Genomic DNA, 21,065 nt, shown 5'->3' with positions numbered 1-21,065 from the left:
ACTTCTCCAAGGGGGGGGGGGGGCTAATACCAAAAGTAACTAAACTAAATATATAAAAACAGGCTAAATCAAAGACCCCCACAGTGATAAACACGATTGTCTACATGTGATTTGTACCCACTCGATGCATGCAGAACAAAACTTGGACTGAATCTTATTTCACTCCGTCCTCTTGCAGGTGGCATATGAGAACCTTGTTTACGCCTGTTTAGTTCACAGGACTACTTTTTGCTTTATATTGCTCAGAACAAAGGTTTAAATACGTGAGATCAACCAAGTGCTTAGACGATATCTTCCTTGTTAGTTGTATTCAATCGATAACACACGATCATTTGTTTTTGTCTTTTTATTAACTGAAGGAATACTCTTGACACATGATAAGAGGCCACGCGACCGACGTCATAAATTCAACCGGCCACACTTTATTGTTCATTTATATGGAAAGCGCAAGTGGAGTGTCTTATTTCACTTCTTTCTTTCTTTCTTTTTTTTTTTTTTTGGGGGGGGGGGTTGATTTTTATATTTTTTTTGGGGGGGGGTAGGAGTTTGGGGGGAAAGCCGATTTTATCGTAGTAGTAGTAGTAGTAGTAGTAGTAGTACTCCACATTATATTCCAATGCAGTGAGAACCAGATATTACATGACTACGATTCCTTAATTACTTTATAGACTATTCAGCATTTGATTGGCTTTGACTTACTATATCTTCAGTGCATTTCCATTTATTCATACAATGCAGTGTAATACTAAAGTATATGATAAACAAAGAAATCGGCACACAAACTATATCTCTTACAGTATACCGAATTATCATCAAGGCTTTACAATTGAAAGTCTTATCATTTATCACTGTCAAAATGTTCTTACAATACCAAGACTGTACAAATGTTCTTACAATACGAAGACTGTCAAAATGTTCTTACAATACGAAGACTGTAAAAATATTCTTACAATACCAAGACTGTAAAAATGTTCTTACAATACCAAGACTGTCAAAATGTTCTTACAATACCAAGACTGTCAAAATGTTCTTACAATACCAAGACTGTCAAAATGTTCTTACAATACCAAGACTGTCAAAATGTTCTTACAATACCAAGACTGTAAAAATGTTCTTACAATACCAAGACTTTAAAAATTTTTTTACAATACCAAGACTGTAAAAATGTTCTTACAATACCAAGACTGTCAAAATGTTCTTACAATACCAAGACTGTCAAAATGTCCTTACAATACCAAGACTGTTAAAATGTTCTTACAATACCAAGACTGTCAAAATGTTCTTACAATACCAAGACTATAAAAATGTTCTTACAATACCAAGACTGTCAAAATGTTCTTACAATACCAAGACTGTCAAAACGTTTTTACAATACTAGACTATAAAAATGTTCTTACAATACCAAGACTGTCAATATGTTCTTACAATACCAAGACTGTCAAAATGTTCTTACAATACCAAGACTGTCAAAATGTTCTTACAATACCAAGACTGTCAAAGTGTTCTTACAATACCAAGACTGTCAAAATGTTCTTACAATACCAAGACGATTACTTCAACTATTGCTACTGCTTCTTGCTATGATAGTAAAAATAATGGAGTGAAGATACCTTCAGCCTAAACATGTTTTTAAAACACATTATATTTTCAACATCGCCAAAGGTACTGTTAGTTCCACTGCTGATTTTATATATATATATATATATAAAACAACAACTGCTACTACTATTACTTTACTACTGCTATTATCTGGGACAGTTACTTAGAGTGTAGAAGAAGAACGAGATGGCCCGTCTGCGATATATTTATGCACTGACAGTCATTTATCAGTCATTGATAGTTCACACAACACTTTACTAACTTTAAAGACAGCATCAGCTGAAACTCAATGTTTTATGTCGAAAAGTCCACTTTCGTATACTATTAATTTGTATCTATTGAATCACACAGCGGGTATTCAAAGATCCAAACCTCTGTCGAGATTTTAGATTTGATATGTTGAATTACACAGCGGTGGTGGATACTTTCATTTACACTATCAAGTGTTAGATTTGATCCGTTGAATTACACAGCTGTGGTTTAATTTATAATGTTTTATGTCGAGAATTTCAATTTCACATGCTGAATGAAATTGCTTGATTTGAAAGTTCCATTTCATATATCAAATTTTAAGATTTTGTCTGACGAATTATAAAGCAGTTTAAACTATCATCTCCTACAAAGAGAAATCACCATAAATATGCAATATATTGTTTTATGTTTACTCCTGTATTTTCTCTTGCATTTCTTCTATTTTGTGTGATTACGATATATGTTTTATTTAAGGCTGTCACGGGGTGACTACCTGACCCATGATCAGGCGAAATAATTGAAACACCCCATCCCATCCACAGCCACTTTAATAAATAATAAGGTAGGATTTGGGGGTGGATGTCTTTTTTCTAATGACGAGTTCGTGACCATTCTTTTTTCTAATGACGAGTTCGTGACCATTCTTTTTTCTAATGACGAGTTCGTGACCATTCTTCAATTCCTTCATGCTCTCGGCCAACATTTTCATGCAAATTTCATCCCATCTTAGGAACACAGATGTGGACATGTTGAAGAAAAACGAATCCCTACATGATTTAATTAAGAGTAGGAAATAATTATTAAGAAAAGCAAAACTTATCACAAAGTCCTCCCCCCCCCATTAAAAATTAAAACTTCCATGTCTGACCCATGATATTCTATGTAATGTACCTATATCCTTAGCAACCGCTGTGCAGAAGAAGAATTCAGACATTCTTATAACTAAAATATATACAATAAACACCTGAAAACACAATGCTATAATAATGGTTAAATCGTTCTTGTAAATAGGATTCTTTCCTCCTCGATGTTTTCAGAAAGAACTTGTTAATGAACATAACTTTACTAATATTTATCAGGTTTCTTTCATATTACACTCTATCAAGGTGTAAACGAAAGGCCAGAATAATGTTTGTTTCAGATCTTCATTTCATGTTAAAATTTTGGATCGATAACACGCTAATCGATCTTTTGGGAAATAACTTAAGTAAAACTCTTCACAGATAAAACAGGACACGGCACGCGACAGACATTCACCTGGCACGCTCTCTTGTTCATGACTATTCAAACGTACCTTAAAAGCCCTATTTCATTTCCTTTTTGGCAGATTCAATTTACCGTAATAATAATAATAATAATAATAATAATAATAAATAAATAAATAAATAAATAAATAAATAAATAAATAATACATGGCGATAAAATAAAATTACAATATTACACGATTGCTAGTTTTCTACTGCCTCACGTCATATAAGCTACTGGCTTGTTGGACATTTTGTGTACTAATGTAATATAGCTTAACCTTTCACTGTCTCATTCTATTCACGTTTTGGAACAAACAATGTAATTGTATCAGACTTTGGCAGAAAAGCTAATTACCCACACGAAGAATAATATGAAATCACTTGTACTTGAAAAAGATTATAATTTTAGATCATGTTGTCACCTTACAAATCTTATTAGTTCTGTTTAATTTGACTTAGTACAATTTGGTGTGGAAAATAAATCTAACTTATTATTTAAATATATGCATGGATTATAACTATATTTTTATATTCCTTATATTGTAAATTTCGAAGTAGACTTCCGCAAATTAAAAGAATGGTGAGTAATTGCCTTTTATAAATATATCTCTCCTTACCAACATGTCAACCTTACCCCCATGATGGAGACGAGTCAATAGCGCTGTCTACATCGCACAAAACCTGTAGGAATAGTTTCATCTACCGGAAATATTTAAAGGGCAATAACTCGATCTAAGTCGATGGAAACAAAATGATTTGTCAGTAGGTACCTATAAATAGAATGACCACGATATTTATCAAGTGTTGCTGCAATCCATTACTAACTACGAGAGTAATTGCAGTCCGAAGTTTAGGTCCTCAAAAACTACGGGAGTAATTGCAGTCTTAATAGTAGGTCCTCAATAACTACTGGAGTAATTGCAGTCTTAATAGTAGGTCCTCAATAACTACCAGAGCAATTGCAGTCTGAATAATAGGTCCTCAATAACTACGATAGTAATTGAAGTCTGAAGATTAGGTCCTCAATAAGTAGTGGAGTAATTGCAGTCTTAAGATTAGGTCCTCAGTAACTACTGGAGTAATTGCAGTCTGAATATTCGGTCTTCAATAACTACGAGAGTAATTGCAGTCTGAAGATTAGGTCCTAAATAACTACTGGAATAATTGAAGTCTGAAGATTGGGTCCTCAATAACTACATAATTATTGCAGTCTGAAGATTAGGTCCTCAATAACTACGAGAGTAATTGCAGTCTGAAGATTAGGTCCTCAATAACTAGTGTAGTAATTACAGTCTGAATATTAGGTTCTCAATAACCACTGGAGTAATTGCAGTCTGAAGATTAGGTCCTCAATAACTACGAGAGTAATTGCAGTCTGAAGATTAGGTTCTCGATAACTACTGGAATAATTGCAGTCTGATGATTAGGTCCTCAATAACTACTGGAGTAATTGTAGTCTGAAGATTATGTCCTCAATAACTACTTGAGTAATTGCATTCAGAAGATTAGGTCCTCAATAATTACTAAAGTAACTGCAGTCATACGATTGTGTCATCAATAAGTGATACTGCACCTGCAACTGAAGTTATAGCCACCACTACGTGAATGTTTATTACTTCAAATAAAGGCGTTATTACACCAAAGATCATTTTGTTAGGACGTAAAACGTTAGCTTGTCTATGCTACATACATGTAATGCATAACATTTAACCCGCTTCTAAGTATGTGAGAATGTCAAAATGTAGAATATAATAGATATGGTATTAACTCTAGCGTATGGATAATGCTGTTGAATATCATTTTTCTACGGGGTTGATTGTCTGTAATTTAATATATGCATAAACTTAACCCTACGACCAAGAATTAGTGTGGCAATTACTATGGTACGATCCGTAACTGTATCAATTAAAAAGGACAACAACAACAAAAATAAATAAAATGATAATACAAGGGTCTAGAGGCATGACTACAACGGTATAGTGTCAGAAATAGGATAAAATGTGATTCGTGTATGAAATATAAGATGTCGTGACCTATATATCACCGAATGAATTAAGATTGCTACATTTCTTGAACTTTTAATGCATTTTGTTTAGCTTTTAAATAAATCGGAGCCATGCCAAAAAGACAGAGAAAAGATGTATGGGATAAATGAAAAGCTGCACAAGACACTTAAAGAACTATTGAATCGTAACCTTGGACCGAAGTTCCTAGCGGCTGCTGTACAACAAAGAGTAGTCTAGAAACCCTTCTAGCTATATCCGATGTTATGCTATAACCGAGTAGTTTCGAGTGTGAAATTATTGATTAATGTTTAGAATGGCTTACAAATGTGGATACAGTAACCTGATTATGTGCCGCACATACCGCCATGTTATGCAATTGTCATATTCAAGGGGATTAGTGGATTCATAACGAACGAATATTCATGAAATGTGGGTCTGAGCCAATGCGGCAAAGAGCTTTTATTTATCAATGCCGTATTGGAACACTGAGTACTGATATCAAGAACAAAAATAAATAACATCAACCATTAAGTCTAACAGACCTGTCAGGCCACGAGTATGAATCATACGACCAGACTAACGTTAATGGCTATGGTTTTACATTATCAACCGTAGTCTATTTTCATCAGCTTTCCAAACTTGCAAATTTGATTTTTGTTTCTGTATTGTTCTCCGATTAATTGTTGCATTTTATAAAGACAATCATATCATTCAAACAAATGCTTAATTGTTTTTATTAAAAATTAATTCATTATCACAGAGTTCTCCACAGATATGGATCTCACACATAAAAACTTGTAAATTGTTTGCAAATTGATCATTACATATATCACTATTCATGCAATATATTTAATGCATTAATCAAAATCAAATGGCGATTGAAATCATAGTCAGACTTTGGGAAGCATCATATCGTATAGGATATGAATGTACATTTTTCTCTCAAGCGTGAACACAACCATTTTAAGACGCTAAATCTCGTACCTCTTATCTGAGGTACGATGAGAAGGGAGTCATAAAAGAACAGGCTGAATCCTAAGTGGTAGCCATCCCTTTCCCCCAGCCCTACACCATGGGGACAGTTTCCATCTTGCAATATAGGACCAGAGGATTAGACGAAAGCAGTGTGAGAATCGAACACAACTATATGCAAATATGCTCACATACGTACAAACCAAACATGCAAAACAATGAAAACAATATCAAAAGGTGTTTTCAATATTGGATCTCTTATGACAAAAGATATTATTTCACAAAGTATAAAATATGGTTTCGTTACAACAAACTAACACGGAAATGTTATGGCGCTGTTCCATGATGCAAAATACCGCATGTGAAATTCAGGAACAATTTTATATGTTAGTCTTGAGAATTGTATATTTTTTTTTATCAGAGCGTACCTCAAAGCGAAATGCATGAAGGTAGGACATCTGGGTGATGTGCAAGCTTAGCGAAGGTGTTCAGATTGGGCTCTATCATGAATATTACTGTATCCTTAGAAATAACATGAACGACGTAAAATTCCCAGTTTCATCTCGTACACGCTGACTAAAATTTGCAAATTTATGCCTAGTGCGTCAGAAAGCCAAAGGCAATGATATGATGTCAATCAAGGGTATTACATAAACATGCATTTTCATCTCCACACAAACAGCTACCTACGAAGATATAACATGGCGAGTATGGCTACATGTATAAACTTAAAACAATTTTAAAATAAAGTATATTTAAATAGAATATGTGATATCCAGGATGTAATTTAATGCAGCAGATGTATATTGTCTTCCACGCATCAGTTTCACTTCATGATCAGATGGGATATAATTTGGGCTGCTCCATTTCAGCATTTTTCAGATGGTCTTTATTGTAATTATAATAACCAAATTACAATTAAACCACCCCTCAATATTTGAATTATTTTATTCAATACTTTGTTAGGAGGTGAGATGATATAGAATGGCATTCTAGTCTATATAATGTGTGGCTTTTGATCAACTCTACATTATTACACAACCTATGTACGTTTAGAATTTACAGATTATCTTGGAAACTATTTCATAATTAGTTATATATAATATATACTACAATATGTAGAGGTCTCTCGGCGATTAATGCGAAGAAGATTTTGCTTTTTGGGACACTGTAAAAGCAGTTTGCGCGAACATTTATATAATTATGGACGGAAACATAAATTATTATATGCCAACTATGAGAGCAATATCCAAATGATGGACCGGTCCAATATGTAAAGAACCTTCGAGCAATAGGCAAATGATGGAGTTCTAGTGCTGACTCGCCATTGATCAATTAAGTCTCTAGTTCCGCCTTTTTCTGGCCATAACACTAATCAAAGAATTCCATCTACAATATGTTCTCTCCTTTAATAAATTTTATATGCTCCAACGTATGTTCGCTTTGGATCCCTAGAGATATAAGCTTGCGATACAGTAATATACAACTGGTCTCCTTTGTTGAGCCTAACTGTAACACCAGCGTAGCTTGTATAATGTCCAAAGTCTTTGAGCTGTTCCCAACACTGGGTTGTCGCTCCTTTTGCTAAGATCTGACTGCCGCCATTCGGATAGATCGGATTGTAACGATTCAGATGATGGTATAATGTTTGCTTGGCAATGTCAATGACTTCATTTGGTTTGTACTGAATTTCGAACCCAACTTGACTGTACACAAAATACATTCCAGATTCCAGCGTCTGAAGCCGATCCTTTACGAGTTCCATTCCTGAGATATGTGTCGTTTCATTGTCAAGTTTCCAGTTTCGAATGGGTTGATATGTTTGCCCTGGGGAGAAGAGTGAAGGAATATCAATACATGAGTCAAATTGTACACTATATATATAAAATAACTTTTAAATTTACTTTACGAAATAAAACCTTTTCTTTCCAACTTTCCATATCTCTTAAGGTCTTTATCGTGTCTCCAATTTTTAAAAAAGAACCAGGATCACAAAAACGGAACTTTGCCATGTGATGGTGTCTGATTAACCGTATAAATGTTTCACTTCTTTTAACAGAGGAAGGAAACTTAAAGCCCGTTTCATTTAGTTTCCTTAATTAGTTTCTTTTCAATCAACGTATATCAAAGAAAATCTACAATGGTAAAAGAAGCATTTGTTGTTGTTATTGCTGTTTTCCTATAATCATTGGACTTATTTATCCTTACCAATTGCAGATTCCTCCTGCAAGCCTGCAACCAAGTGAGCGGAGATTGGTGTTCCAATTGGGCGACCTGCAGGACCGGTAATATTGGTACAGGGAGTACCGGTAGAGTTCAGATTTGCTGCAAATAATAATAATAATAATAATAATAATAATAATAATAACAATAATTATAATAATGATCATGACGATAATAGTTTGGCTTAAATGAAAGTTTCGAGGGGAACTTTACGAGAATTCTAAACGGAGAAGAACTGCATGTCCTTTTCATTGATCTGTTTCTAGCCAATTCAGTCACCATTTATCTGACGTAAACTTCAGAGAAGTGAAAAATAGATTCTGGGACAATTTTAGTAGCAATAAACCCTTCCCAATTAGATCGCTTTCCTTTACATGTATAAAATATCACGTTTGTGGAAGGACAACACAATGGAGTAAATACGTTGGAGCAAATGCTAGGACACCTTAAACCTAATGCGTTTGAAGGATTCGGGCAAGTTTGTATGTTACTCATGTGACGACGACGTTGATCATAGGTATATGAAGGTGTTTAGAATGTACCTCACCTTGCGCGCATTTTACTTTCTGTTTCTGCCCAATATACTGAAAGAGAAATAAAAATGATTTCAATATAGTTTTGAGATTATTTAATTAAATCTTCATTGTCCATATAAAGTAACCTATTATCTCCAGTACGGGTACATTGATGTAAGCAGGTTTTAAAAACATTCATTACAAGAAAATTTCAAAGTAATATCCATGTTTTATATCATTTTAATTATTTCATTTTGTTTATAACTCATTCATAGAATCAACTAATCTGTGAACCTCTTTTCATCATTTCATTTATATGTCTACATCTATATAAAGGATACCTGTCCATAGAGGACACTGTTGGTACAAGGATTTAACTCAGTCAATGAAGGTTTAGGTTAAGGGCATATAATCTGGACATTGTTTGCAAAGAAAAACATCCCTACCAGGTCCAAAATAATTGAAAATTGTGACGGCGTTCTTCCGCAGCACAGAACTACTTCGTCGACTGTTTTCCGAGTTAGGTTTCTAAGCGGAAGATTGTCTTCATCGAATGGTCCTTGAACGAGTTCAACACATGGAAGACAGAATTCCTGAGCATCGCGTAATCCCTGAGTATACGTACTTTGAACACTCTTTAGTTTGGTCTCTAAGTCATTACATCTGTCAATGAGCTGTTTCAGGAAAGCGCAAGCTACCGCAGATCCTATAAAAGACAGGATCACAAGAAAACCAAGGATCATTACAGAGATTCTATTAATGTACGACCTTTCAGGTCCCCGTGATGATGGTGACTCGTTGCTACTGCACTTATCACATCCCGTCCGAATATGATGTTGTCTTTCGGAGATAGGACGGTCACCCATCCTAGGTGACGGAGATGGCATTTGTCGTTCAAGAAAACTAATGGTTGAAGAATTGCGGCAATCTGATACTCTTCTAGATCCCCATTTGGAAGAGGAATCCGAGTTTGGATGTCTTTGATATCCCGGAAGATAATCACCAATTTGGAGTAAGGAATGGCCACTCATTAGCGCTGACGGAGACAGCGCTGTTTCCAGGAGATTTGTTGTGGAAGATGAGCATGATCCTGGTACTTTTACGGACGTCTCGCTCTGGCAACGTTCCATTCCCAAAATAACTTTAGTTCTCAAATACTACTTTTGAAGACGCGAAGTAATTGGTGTTATTCTGTCTTCGGGACTTCTGAAATGTAAGATGTTTGCGTTGATTATTGTCTTATTTGTGCCGACATATTATATTTGTTCCTGTTCTGTGAATTTTCACTTGACTGTTCGAATCATCATAACTCATCCAGAATAACGGTGCTTTGGATATTATGGCCATATAAATAAATCAGAATAGTATGACATGCAATCATCTGAACTGGAGCCATTTAATGTGTGTTATGTCAATAACTAAAATAGCAAAGCTATTAATTTCTTGGAAAGTACATATAATTGTCCTACAACAAATAGCAAACGGTACGTATAACATGTGCTCTGTTTTCCTGGTAAAACACACAAGATACAATGACTGAAGACACACTGATCATTTACTTTCGAGGAAGTTTTTATTTTGATTGGCTAGTCTATATGTTTTTGTTTTTGCACGACCAATAGAAAACTGAATATGGAGCCGACACTTGTCATACAGGTATGAACTTGATATGGCATAATAGTAGATGACCGCGTGGTCTCATCCAGGAATTAATATGTGTGGTAGATTAATAAATACCGTATTTAAAAGAATGATATGTGATTGGCTGAACAGAATTACCCCATTTTTGCGTAATATTTTCAAAATAAGGTTATAGCGATTCTCATTTTATTGCTTTTGCCAAACGGGTACTCGACGATATTACCTATATCTCACCAGTACCGAACTTTGATAGTGCGCAACTGCTATGAACCCTGTATCAAACCGATCAGTGCAGCACATATTTGCATGGCTTTAAACATTGACATCTTCAATAGAGAATGCATAGAATTTAAGAATGTGTTTCAGGTCTTTCCACTAAAGGATATAAATTTTGCAAACACTTCAGATTTATGATCTATGATAACTAAAGGAGTTGCCTGTATCCATGCAGATACAATTTTAATACTACGGCATATACAATTTTGAGACAAGGGCGCATGCGTTTAACCAATTTCTTAGAAACCACATTAACAGTTGTCTAAACCGTTCCTTACATTGTTTTCTTGTTCATTGATTCTATTTTCGTTCCTTTCATTCCATTCAAACACTGAGACTTAAATACATTTTTTATTCACTCGACCTACTCGCCAATGAGACAGGTAAGAAGGAAGTTGAATAATATAAACTCTTTCAGTGTGTCTGTGTATGTACGGATGGGTGTGTTTGATTACAAAATGTACTTGCATATCCGTCTGTACCATGCCCTCTGTGATTGAAACTATCCAATTATTTTCAGATGCTATTGTTCTTGAATGAACATGTTCAGAAGAGAGTCCTTGCTTGATTTTGTTATCATAAGCTTAAATTCTCTTCTAAAGGTCAATTCAAACACAATGGACCTAGTACAAATTTTAGACTTGTCATTAAAACAAAACACAATATGCAATATATATATATATATATATATATATATATATATATATATATATATATATATATATATATATATATATATAGAGAGAGAGAGAGAGAGAGAGAGAGAGAGATATGTGTGTGTGTGTGTGTGTGTGTGTACTTCTTCTGTCATGACAAATGAAGTAATTGCACATTTCCAACTATAACAACTTATATTACCATGTTTGACGTGCATACATATTTATTCAAACGTACACTTCTTTATTACGGACAACTGCATGGAACCCCAAAAATTCAATTAAGCACCTGACAAATATAGCTAGACCAAATTCTTATTTGCGCTTGACAGTACATCTGTTCTGAATAATATGCTATATAGTATGCTTAATTTCCTAGAATGCCTTACAGAGCCTTTTCGGGTCATTACTATTATTTGATTTTGAGGTTGTAATATATGTATCGAATAAGTGCTATATCGGTACTAATAATGTTATCGTTTATAGCAACTATGAACATTTTTGCTCCTTGAAGTGATATCTTGGTTCAATTCAGTCTATGAAATGATCCAGGCTACGGTGTTTTAGCCGCATTTATCCAAGTTTGTATTCATAACAATAAACAAGATGAGCTGATACTTGAACTAAATCATCAGAGACAATATATAGTGTTTTAGGGACGTTAACGAGGGAATCGTTTGCATAGTGGGGAATATTTTCCGTAATCTGTGACTCAGACTAGGTTATGCTATGCATTATTATCAGGCCCGGCGCTAGGGCAAGGCGAACGAGGCAACCGCCTTGGGCCCCGCGCTTTCAGGCAATGCAATTTGTTTGGTTGGGGCCCCGCGTGCATCGCTTGCTGCCTTGGGCCCCCTCATGCTGCCTTGGGCCCCTTACATCCTGGGGCCGGCCTGATTATTTTTCTAGATACATACTACGCCAATTTCAGAACTGCAATTATATGATGAATCAATACTGTACTCACCAAACATCATCTGGCAAACTTTCCTTATGTTTTAAACAGAATTTTTGCAAAGCAAGGCTTCCTAATGTGTCTTTGTGAGACATGAAATTTAATATATCGTCCTAAAACGAATTAGTCATTAAATTAAATAGATGCTGAAAGTTGTTTAAACTAAAAAGAACTTGGCTTTGATTGGGTCACGGGTGTTTAGTTTTTCCCTTACGTTATGTCATTCAACTGCGGATTATTTATAAATAGGAATATTTAGTTACGTTTTCAGTGACTCATATCTCTGTATTAAGGTATACAAACTTGAATAGACATGTGAGCCGGCAAAAGATACTGTTAATTTATCTACTGTTCAGATATGCAGGAACATTGATTTCGTGTTATCTAAGCACGTGACATGATACTTAAATTTCATTTTGAATACAAATCGGGATATTTTAAAATGGATAAATGCCTCCGGTATATAATGGCTGCCGGTTGCTTCGGCTTTTTGTGAAATATTATTACATGAAATGTATCAAAATATTTCAATTTAAATTATTGATATGGTTTCTTTATAAAAATCACCTTGAACAATTTAATAATTTGTTTTCTTTAGAAGTTCCTTTGTCTTGTACTTTGTAGAAACTCGCTCTCTCTCTCTCTCTCTCTCTCTCCAATTTTCTGACTCTTTTCTATGTTTGTCTTCTATCTTTTTTGTGGACTCGATGATGACGTCTTGTTCTTAACTCATATGATCGTTATGGTTTATTTCAGTAAAGTTTTATGTTTTACCTACTCAGGCAAGGTAAGTGTTGCAGTAACGCTACTTTTACTACTATTAATGCTAATGTTATCGACACCATAGCATTACAGTTTAACTAATAATAATTAAAACCCAACAACATATTCGCTAGCCAAGATTCCGAAGTGTTAACCTATCTGCACCTTCTCGGATCTATTACATCTTTCAAGTACCTGTGGTCTGTGAATTTCATTGGATGCGGCGGCAATCAACGGCATCCAGTCAGAATTAAGTTGTTCAAATTTTGAACACTGTTCCTACATGATCGAGACAAGAGGAGCACACAAATGAAATGGACTCATAAATGAGCAATTTTCCAGTGCCGGCCCGTGTTTGCATAAATACATCCATACAGTCAAATGCACATGAAATGGCTTCTGTCTGGTACGCGGCCATACTTTCGATGTTAAACTTATACAGTACCCGTTTAAAGTCAGTTGCCACAAGTTTTTCCCGCCGATGTACAATGCACCGCTGTTACACGCTATTGGTTTGCTTGCATTACATACTAATGGAAGCAACTCATGAAATCCAATAGATGTAATTAGTGCAAAGCAATGAAATATCTGATCGATCAGCCAAGATATATATATATATATATATATATATATATATATATATATATATATATATATATATATATATATATATATATATATATATATATATATATATATATGTTAACATATCACAACATTGGCTAGCTAAGATGGGCAAACAACGGAATCACAACATTGGCTAGCGAAGATGGGCAAACAACGGATCACAACATTGGCTAGCGAAGATGGGCAAACAACGGATTAGGTAAATAAGTGTTGGTGACAGAAGCAAGAAAGCCGGTTATTAGCATTATACCTAATGCCAAAAGTGTCACAACATGTCAAATTTTCGAATCATAATTTCACTGTTAATACCACTAATTATTAAACAGCAATAGAGGAAAAAATATTGAAACAGGAAGAAGTCAACATAATCTTTGCGAAAAAGCACACGTATGCTCTCCAGTTACAGTTCAACGAAGACTTACCACTTAACAATGCCACTCTTTTATGACTTTAGAATCGCTTCCTTAAAATCCGTCTGAACTCTTTCTGCGTCCTGTAATTTTGCTATACGTTTCAGAATTATAAAACTGCAATAATAATCCTTAGCGATGCTAATACACAGCAATCATGTCCGATCACGCGTATTTACACAGGTAATATAATTACTAGACTGCTGTGGAACGTGATTAGTTACGTTCTCTTAATAAAGAACACCAACGTTGATGGCAGAATTGTCTGAGATGCTGAGATGATATGACTCCACACGAACAGCTCGGTAGGTCAGTGGTATCTTTCGCATAGCGCTATCCAATCATATCAATGTAACTCAAACCTTCCCTACAATAATGCGGACCCACAAATGACCCTTACATGCACTCTGCGCCATAGTCGCTAAATAAGCGATTCTGCTATCTGGCGATTAACTATCCAATTTTGGACATTATCCTTAAGCCGAACAATTCTGAGGTCACGTCTGCGTATTAAGAGCAACAAATTAATTCCAAACAAGTGGCCCCGTTACTTGGTTTGTTTTCATGACCTACTGAAGTCAGTCTAAGCATCTTTTGGAAGTAATTTTAAACTAAGCACAACTCTTTCAAAATAAGTATATCAATATCTGTTTTTGCAAAGCGTAAAATTGGCGAAGCTTATTGGAGCGCTTCCTTTGTCAAATCTTCATTTTCGGCTTAACGTAGTTTTGCACTTAACTAAAGCTCTTCGGCTTCGGAGGTAAGTATATCTCGCTTGTAGCTGACAATCCCATAACGCTTAAAAGGAAGTGATCGGTTTTCAAAAACCGAAACTTAATTTTGCCCTGCATCAAGAGTATATCTCAAGACGGGATGCACGAGCCTTTTGCAAAATCTCTCTCTCTCTCTCTCTCTCTCTCTCAAACACACACACACACACACACACACACACACACACACACACACACTACGGATATCATAATATGAAATAGACAAGATAAACTACTTAACACACAAGCATGCAAACGAGCAACATATGGGATAACATCAATCATATATTTTAATTTTGGTACATAAATCAATTTACCTAAAATAAACTTTAAAGGCCTCATTAAGACAGGATTTTTTAAGTTAACTAAGCATATAAAGTCATAGAGATACGCATTTCCTCCCTTAGAATCAATACGTCCTTTGGGGATCAAATTTTTTATGAATCGACATTATATCAACTTCTTTAAAATGTTGCATAAATAAGTAGAAGCCACTACTGAATCACGAATGAAAATTTTAAGAAATTTGGTACAAGCCATAAAAGTATCAGCATGATATATTTGTTTGCTTTTGTATAGACAGCTATGTACACAGTATTGTACGAGGCGCCGTAGCGGATAAAAGCTGGTCCAATCAGAACGTTGCCGTTGAAATTTTAATGTCATATGTCCAGAATTCCAATTTCACCTGTTGTATCAAAAATGCTTGTTCTTAAAGTTCCATTTTCTAGGTCGAGATCTTAGATTGTATCTGTTGAATTAAACAGTAGTGGTTGAAAGTTATATTTTCTATGTCGAGGTTTTAGATTGTGTCGTTTGTATAAATGCGTTAGTTGGAATTTCAATGTCATACGTCGAGAATTCCTAATTTACGTATTGGTTCAAGGACTTTACGTTGAAAGTTCAATTTCATATGTTGAGTATTTAGATTTCATTTGTTGAATTACAAAGCACTGGTTGAAAATTCGACGTCCAATGTCCAGTTTTTAGATCGTATCTTCTGAATTACACGGCGGTTGTTGTAATTTTAATGTCATATGTCGAGCGTTTCAGTTTAGGGATTGTCGACAGATGATATCGAAATTTCAAAAACCGCTGTGTAATTCAAGTATACATCGTATAACGTCGACAAAGGAAATATAACTTTAAACCACCACTGTATAAAAATTCAACATATAAAATCTAAAATCTCGATCTATAAAATGGAACTTTAAGGACATGCAATTTGATCCAACACGTGATGTTGGATTTGTTGAAATACGACATCGAAATTTCAACTTCAACTTTCTCATTTTACCAGTTTTTGTCTGCTACGGTGCCTCATAGTCTCGGAGTTAAATAGACAGACATGTCCAGTTTCGGGGTTCCTTCAGCGCGAATTCCGCCAAACTAGATAGGTGATTGTATATCGTATGTCAGTTGGTTTTCGGCCGTCTAATTGGTCGGCGGTCCACTGGGATCGTCGAGAAACAGTATGTGGTTGACAGTTATAGACAGCTTAATGCAAAAGGAAACAAACTGCCGGAAAAAGCCGGAAATATAAATATTATGACTGAGATGCCATGCAGTTGTAGCGACAGCTCTGATCGACCTCCTACTTGTTATGACTAGTTTTAAGGCCAGAGATAAAACGATGGAAGATGATACTAGCAAAATGTGTGGGGAATCATTGGAGTTATATTTAAACCAGGTCTCTATGTCGTAGCACGCCAGTTTCGTTATCATCTGCTCAGATCGCAAGCTGATAACTGAAAACATCAGAGACAAGTTTTTAGATAATGTTTCCAGCTTTAGATCTATGCATCTTTCTAAGTATCAAATAAGACACTTTATTTTTAAAAAAGTTAGGTTTGGTATTTTATTTATGCTTTCTGTAATGTCAGTGAATTTTTCAGCATCCATCACATATGCTTTTTTACGGATCTCAGCAGCACTGGATTTGACCAATTACCTACCTACCCGACAATTGGATATCCTCCTTCGTTCCCTTCCATCTAACCACATCCTTACCTGCTTAACAACATAAATCCATGCTTACAGACCAATACTTGCACGTAATGGCAGGTTACCAACCCCCCAAACCCGTAATATTATTAACGGTAATAGCCTAAACCATATTACTGACTTAACTGTAAAAGTCAGAACCACATTATTGACTTTAACTGTAAAAGTCAGAACCACATTATTGACTTTAACTGTAAAAGTCAAAACCATATTATTGGCTTTAACTGTAAAAGTCAAAACCACATTATTGACTTTAACTGTAAAAGTCAGAACCACATTATTGACTTTAACTGTAACAGTCAAAACCATATTATTGGCTTTAACTGTAAAAGTCAAAACCACATTTTTGGCTTTAACTGTAATAGTCAAAACCACATTATTGACTTTAACTGTAAAAGTCAAAACCATATTATTGGCTTTAACTGTAAAGTCAAAACCACATTATTGACTTTAACTGTAAAAGTCAGAACCACATTATTGACTTTAACTGTAACAGTCAAAACCATATTATTGGCTTTAACTGTAAAAGTCAAAAACACATTTTTGGCTTTAACTGTAATAGTCAAAACCACATTTTTGGCTTTAACTGTAATAGTCAAAACCACATTTTTTACTTTAACTGTAACAGTCAAAACCATATTATTAACTTTAACTGTAATAGTCAAAACCACATTATTGACATAACTGTAATAGTCAAACCATAATATTGACTTAACGGTAAAATTAAAAACCATATTCTTGACTTTAACTGTAATAGTCAAACCGTAATATTGACATAACTAATAGTCAAACCATAATATTGACTTAACGGTAATAGTCTAAACGATATTATTGACTTAACAGTAAAATTAAAAACCACATTATTGACTTACCTGTAATAGTCAAAGCTACATTATTCACTTTAACTGCACTTAGTAAACTATAACTACACCCTTGGTCATACTATATAAAACATGGTATTTTCCTGAAATTACTGTAATTTTAACCAAAAATTTTCAAACGTTATATAACTGATACCATCGCATGTTTTGCACTTCAGTTTGTGCTCATCAAAAATTCGGCTACCTTTAATTAAAAATGGCATACTTATTTCGGTTTTGTTTTTCTAACTATTAATTATTCGGGTATACATTATAATGATTTTGAATAAATGAAATCGGAATGACAATAATATTGCTGCCACTGATGATGGTGATTATTTTGATGACAGCATCATCATCTAGTGACTGACATTACGTTAGAATTTATTTTATGTTTATTATTCTTTGGATAATATTTTGCTATTTTACAATGCTGGTATATCCAATATTCTATAATATTATTGTAAAACACATACACAATGCAAGCACAAATTGACTTACAAGCAACAGACTCTTCAGTTTGGACTTCTTATGTGGCCTTGTTCTAAAACTTTAACGTTTATACAATCCAATTCTTTATATAATCCAATGCTCTATATAATCATGTCTGATATAATCCAGCGTTTCATACTATATGAAACTTTGAACTCTGATAAACTTCTAATCATATATGATTTTAAATATTCCTTTGCTACTCACCGTCAGAGATGTAAGTTATTTTTATCACAGTGAAAACTTTACCGTCCATTTTTGGTATTATCACGAGGTATCCTCACTGAATTGAATTCCGTATTTCTATAATTAACATACACCGATACAATTTGCGTACAGGAAGGAAATGATGAAGTTCACTGAATGACAATGCTTCATGGATGCTCATTAAAAAGAACTAGGAAGTTCCATTGCATTCTATTTTGTTATCTTCCATATTAAAAGTTATTTTCCACAGTCAAAAGACGGATATCATACGTATCATAATGCCGAAAATGTATGTATGTATGTATGTATGTATGTATGTATGTATGTATGTATGTATTTATTTATGTATGTATGTATGTATGTATGTATGTATGTATGTATGTATGTATGTATCTATGTATGTGTGTGTGTGTGTGCGTGCGTGCGTGCGTGCGTGCGTGTGTGTGCGCGTGCGTGTGTGCGTGCGTGTGTGTGTGATATTAGAATGACTTCATTCACCTTCCAAGAATGGTCCCAGATGGACGATTTTTTTCTGACTTTCAAACCCTATTTGTTTGGGTATTTGTTAGTCCTGTACATAGGAAATCATTAGTATTCCTTGCAGAAAATCCAGATTTCGAAGATGTGCAATAACTGACTTCAATGGTGTATAATATTTCAGATAAACTGTTTCCCTATTAATCCTTCCAATAATATAACATGTGTACAGACAGTCAAATATATATATATATATATATATATATATATATATATATATATATATATATATATATATATATATATATATATATATATATATATATATATATATATATATATATATATATATATATATATATATATATATATATAGGGCGGGATTTTATTTTTTGACTGAAAGTAATTAAAATTGTTTCTATAATATAAACAAATGACCCAGTCGTGTCGTAGGATGTGTGATGTACATTCAGTTCTTCTTTTGATATGATAACATTTCCTTTCAGTTATGATTTCCGTAAAAGCGAATACTAGTATCATTAGTTTTTGTTATTGTTTTAAAAGCTGCAACGAAACGGATGGAAGTATCTCATAGATTTCACATTAATAGTAACAGTCGAAGAAGAAAAAGTGGGACAGAAGAAGACGAGAAAAAAGAAAAAGTGGGATATGAAAAGAAGAGATAAAAAGGAAAGGTGGATCAGGAGAAGAAACGATGAAGATGGGTATTATGCAGCCCTGATAACGAAGATGGTCATGACAATAACAACGAAGAAACATAACAAAATAAGACAATAATTGTTCTGCTGCTATTTCTGGTGAAAATTATGGAGATAATAAGCATGGCGATGTCTATGATGACTTTGAAAAGCATTATAGCAACAGCGAGAAGATGTGATGTGATGTGATTTTGATTTTTAACGTAGCTTTAACCATTTTTCAGTCATATCGCTACGATGTCTGCAATGTGGCAGTTTATAGTGATGTCTAGTACTGGGACATTATGCATCAGACATGTAGCATGATGTCCCACCCATTCACATTATCCTGACACCAGCCCGACCAGTCCTAACACTAATCTCTTAATGCTGAACGCCAAGCGAGGCAGCTGTTAGTACCATTTCTTAAGTTTCTGGTATGACTCGGCCGGGGATTGAACCCACGACCTCCCGCATCCGAGGCGGACGCTCTAACCACTAGGCTACCGGAGCAGTATGCAGCGAGAAGAGGAAAAAATGAAAAAGACGTACAGTGGTGAATGATGTAGATAAAGGAAAATATATGAAGATTGTATACACTGTTAACCAATCATTATAAAATAAGTATAGATGTCGTGTCCTGTATATGCAAACAAAAACGTATACCACGACAAAATATTGAAACAATGTTTATAAATACAAAAGGAAAACCCTTAATGACAAATTGATGGATTACCCTCTGTACCAACATGTCCGTCCGACATGCGTTCATTGCATGTAACAATGCATGAGTGCTATGCAATAATACCTAGCCTTAAACAAACACTACCTGTCTTTTTGGAGCAACTCGGATAACACAAGATTGGCACTATAGAACATAAACAATCAAATTATTATTATTTCAGAATTTCTCATCAATCGTTTATTTAAATAATGTTTTCGATACATACTGTAACTCTGGCGTACTGGTCTAGGGATTGGTGATTCATTTATTCATAATTGCAATGCCAGTAGGTGTTAAGGAAAGTAACATTTCCATTGGTCAGAATGTTACCACGTGACCAAAATGAATTGCGTTTATTTCTGTATGATCTGTAAGGAGAATCACGTGCACAGCATACGAAAAATACTGCCAGTGAAGGACAATCCCAAGTACTACAAATAACAGAGACACCAAACATGTATTACTACGCTCAATTAAGATTTCTGTGTGTGTTTTTTTTTTAAATAATGCAAACAAAATAACATAACGAATAATTGAAAGTTCAATTATAAGAGTTTAACGTTGTTTTTTCTGAATTTATCGTGGTATAAACTATCAGCTGCCGACTCCCACAGCTTACATAATGCAATTCGTGTGCTACTTGCTGTGTGAGTCGGCATCTTACATTTTATACCACGATAAACTCAGAAAAA

At 34.5% G+C, this 21,065-nt stretch overlaps 1 protein-coding gene across 2 annotated transcripts; it reads right to left on the bottom strand.

The window, feature by feature from the left end:
- Nucleotides 1–5,822: 5,822 nt before the first annotated feature.
- LOC149799470 (uncharacterized) lies at nt 5,823–18,521 on the bottom strand. Of its 2 annotated transcripts, none has more exons than XM_089958837.1 (5): nt 18,475–18,521; nt 9,261–10,020; nt 8,847–8,883; nt 8,285–8,401; nt 5,823–7,903 (listed from the first exon to the last, which is right to left on the bottom strand). In XM_089958837.1, exons 2-5 carry the CDS (start codon nt 9,942–9,944, stop codon nt 7,485–7,487), a joined length of 1,257 nt encoding a protein of 418 aa, XP_089814963.1. In that variant the 5' UTR covers nt 9,945–10,020; nt 18,475–18,521; the 3' UTR covers nt 5,823–7,484. The 2 variants fall into 2 exon arrangements, with proteins under 2 accessions (XP_089814963.1, XP_089814964.1); XM_089958838.1 differs by lacking the exon at nt 18,475–18,521 and adding an exon at nt 18,277–18,389.
- Nucleotides 18,522–21,065: the final 2,544 nt, after the last annotated feature.

The sequence above is a fragment of the Sinohyriopsis cumingii genome, chromosome 5, assembly GCF_028554795.1.
Source record: "Sinohyriopsis cumingii isolate HCF-2022 chromosome 5, ASM2855479v2, whole genome shotgun sequence".
NCBI classification, from domain to species: Eukaryota; Metazoa; Mollusca; class Bivalvia; order Unionida; family Unionidae; genus Sinohyriopsis; species Sinohyriopsis cumingii.
The sequence above is the reverse complement of the archived record's forward strand: the minus strand, read 5'-3'. Positions and strand labels throughout refer to the sequence as shown.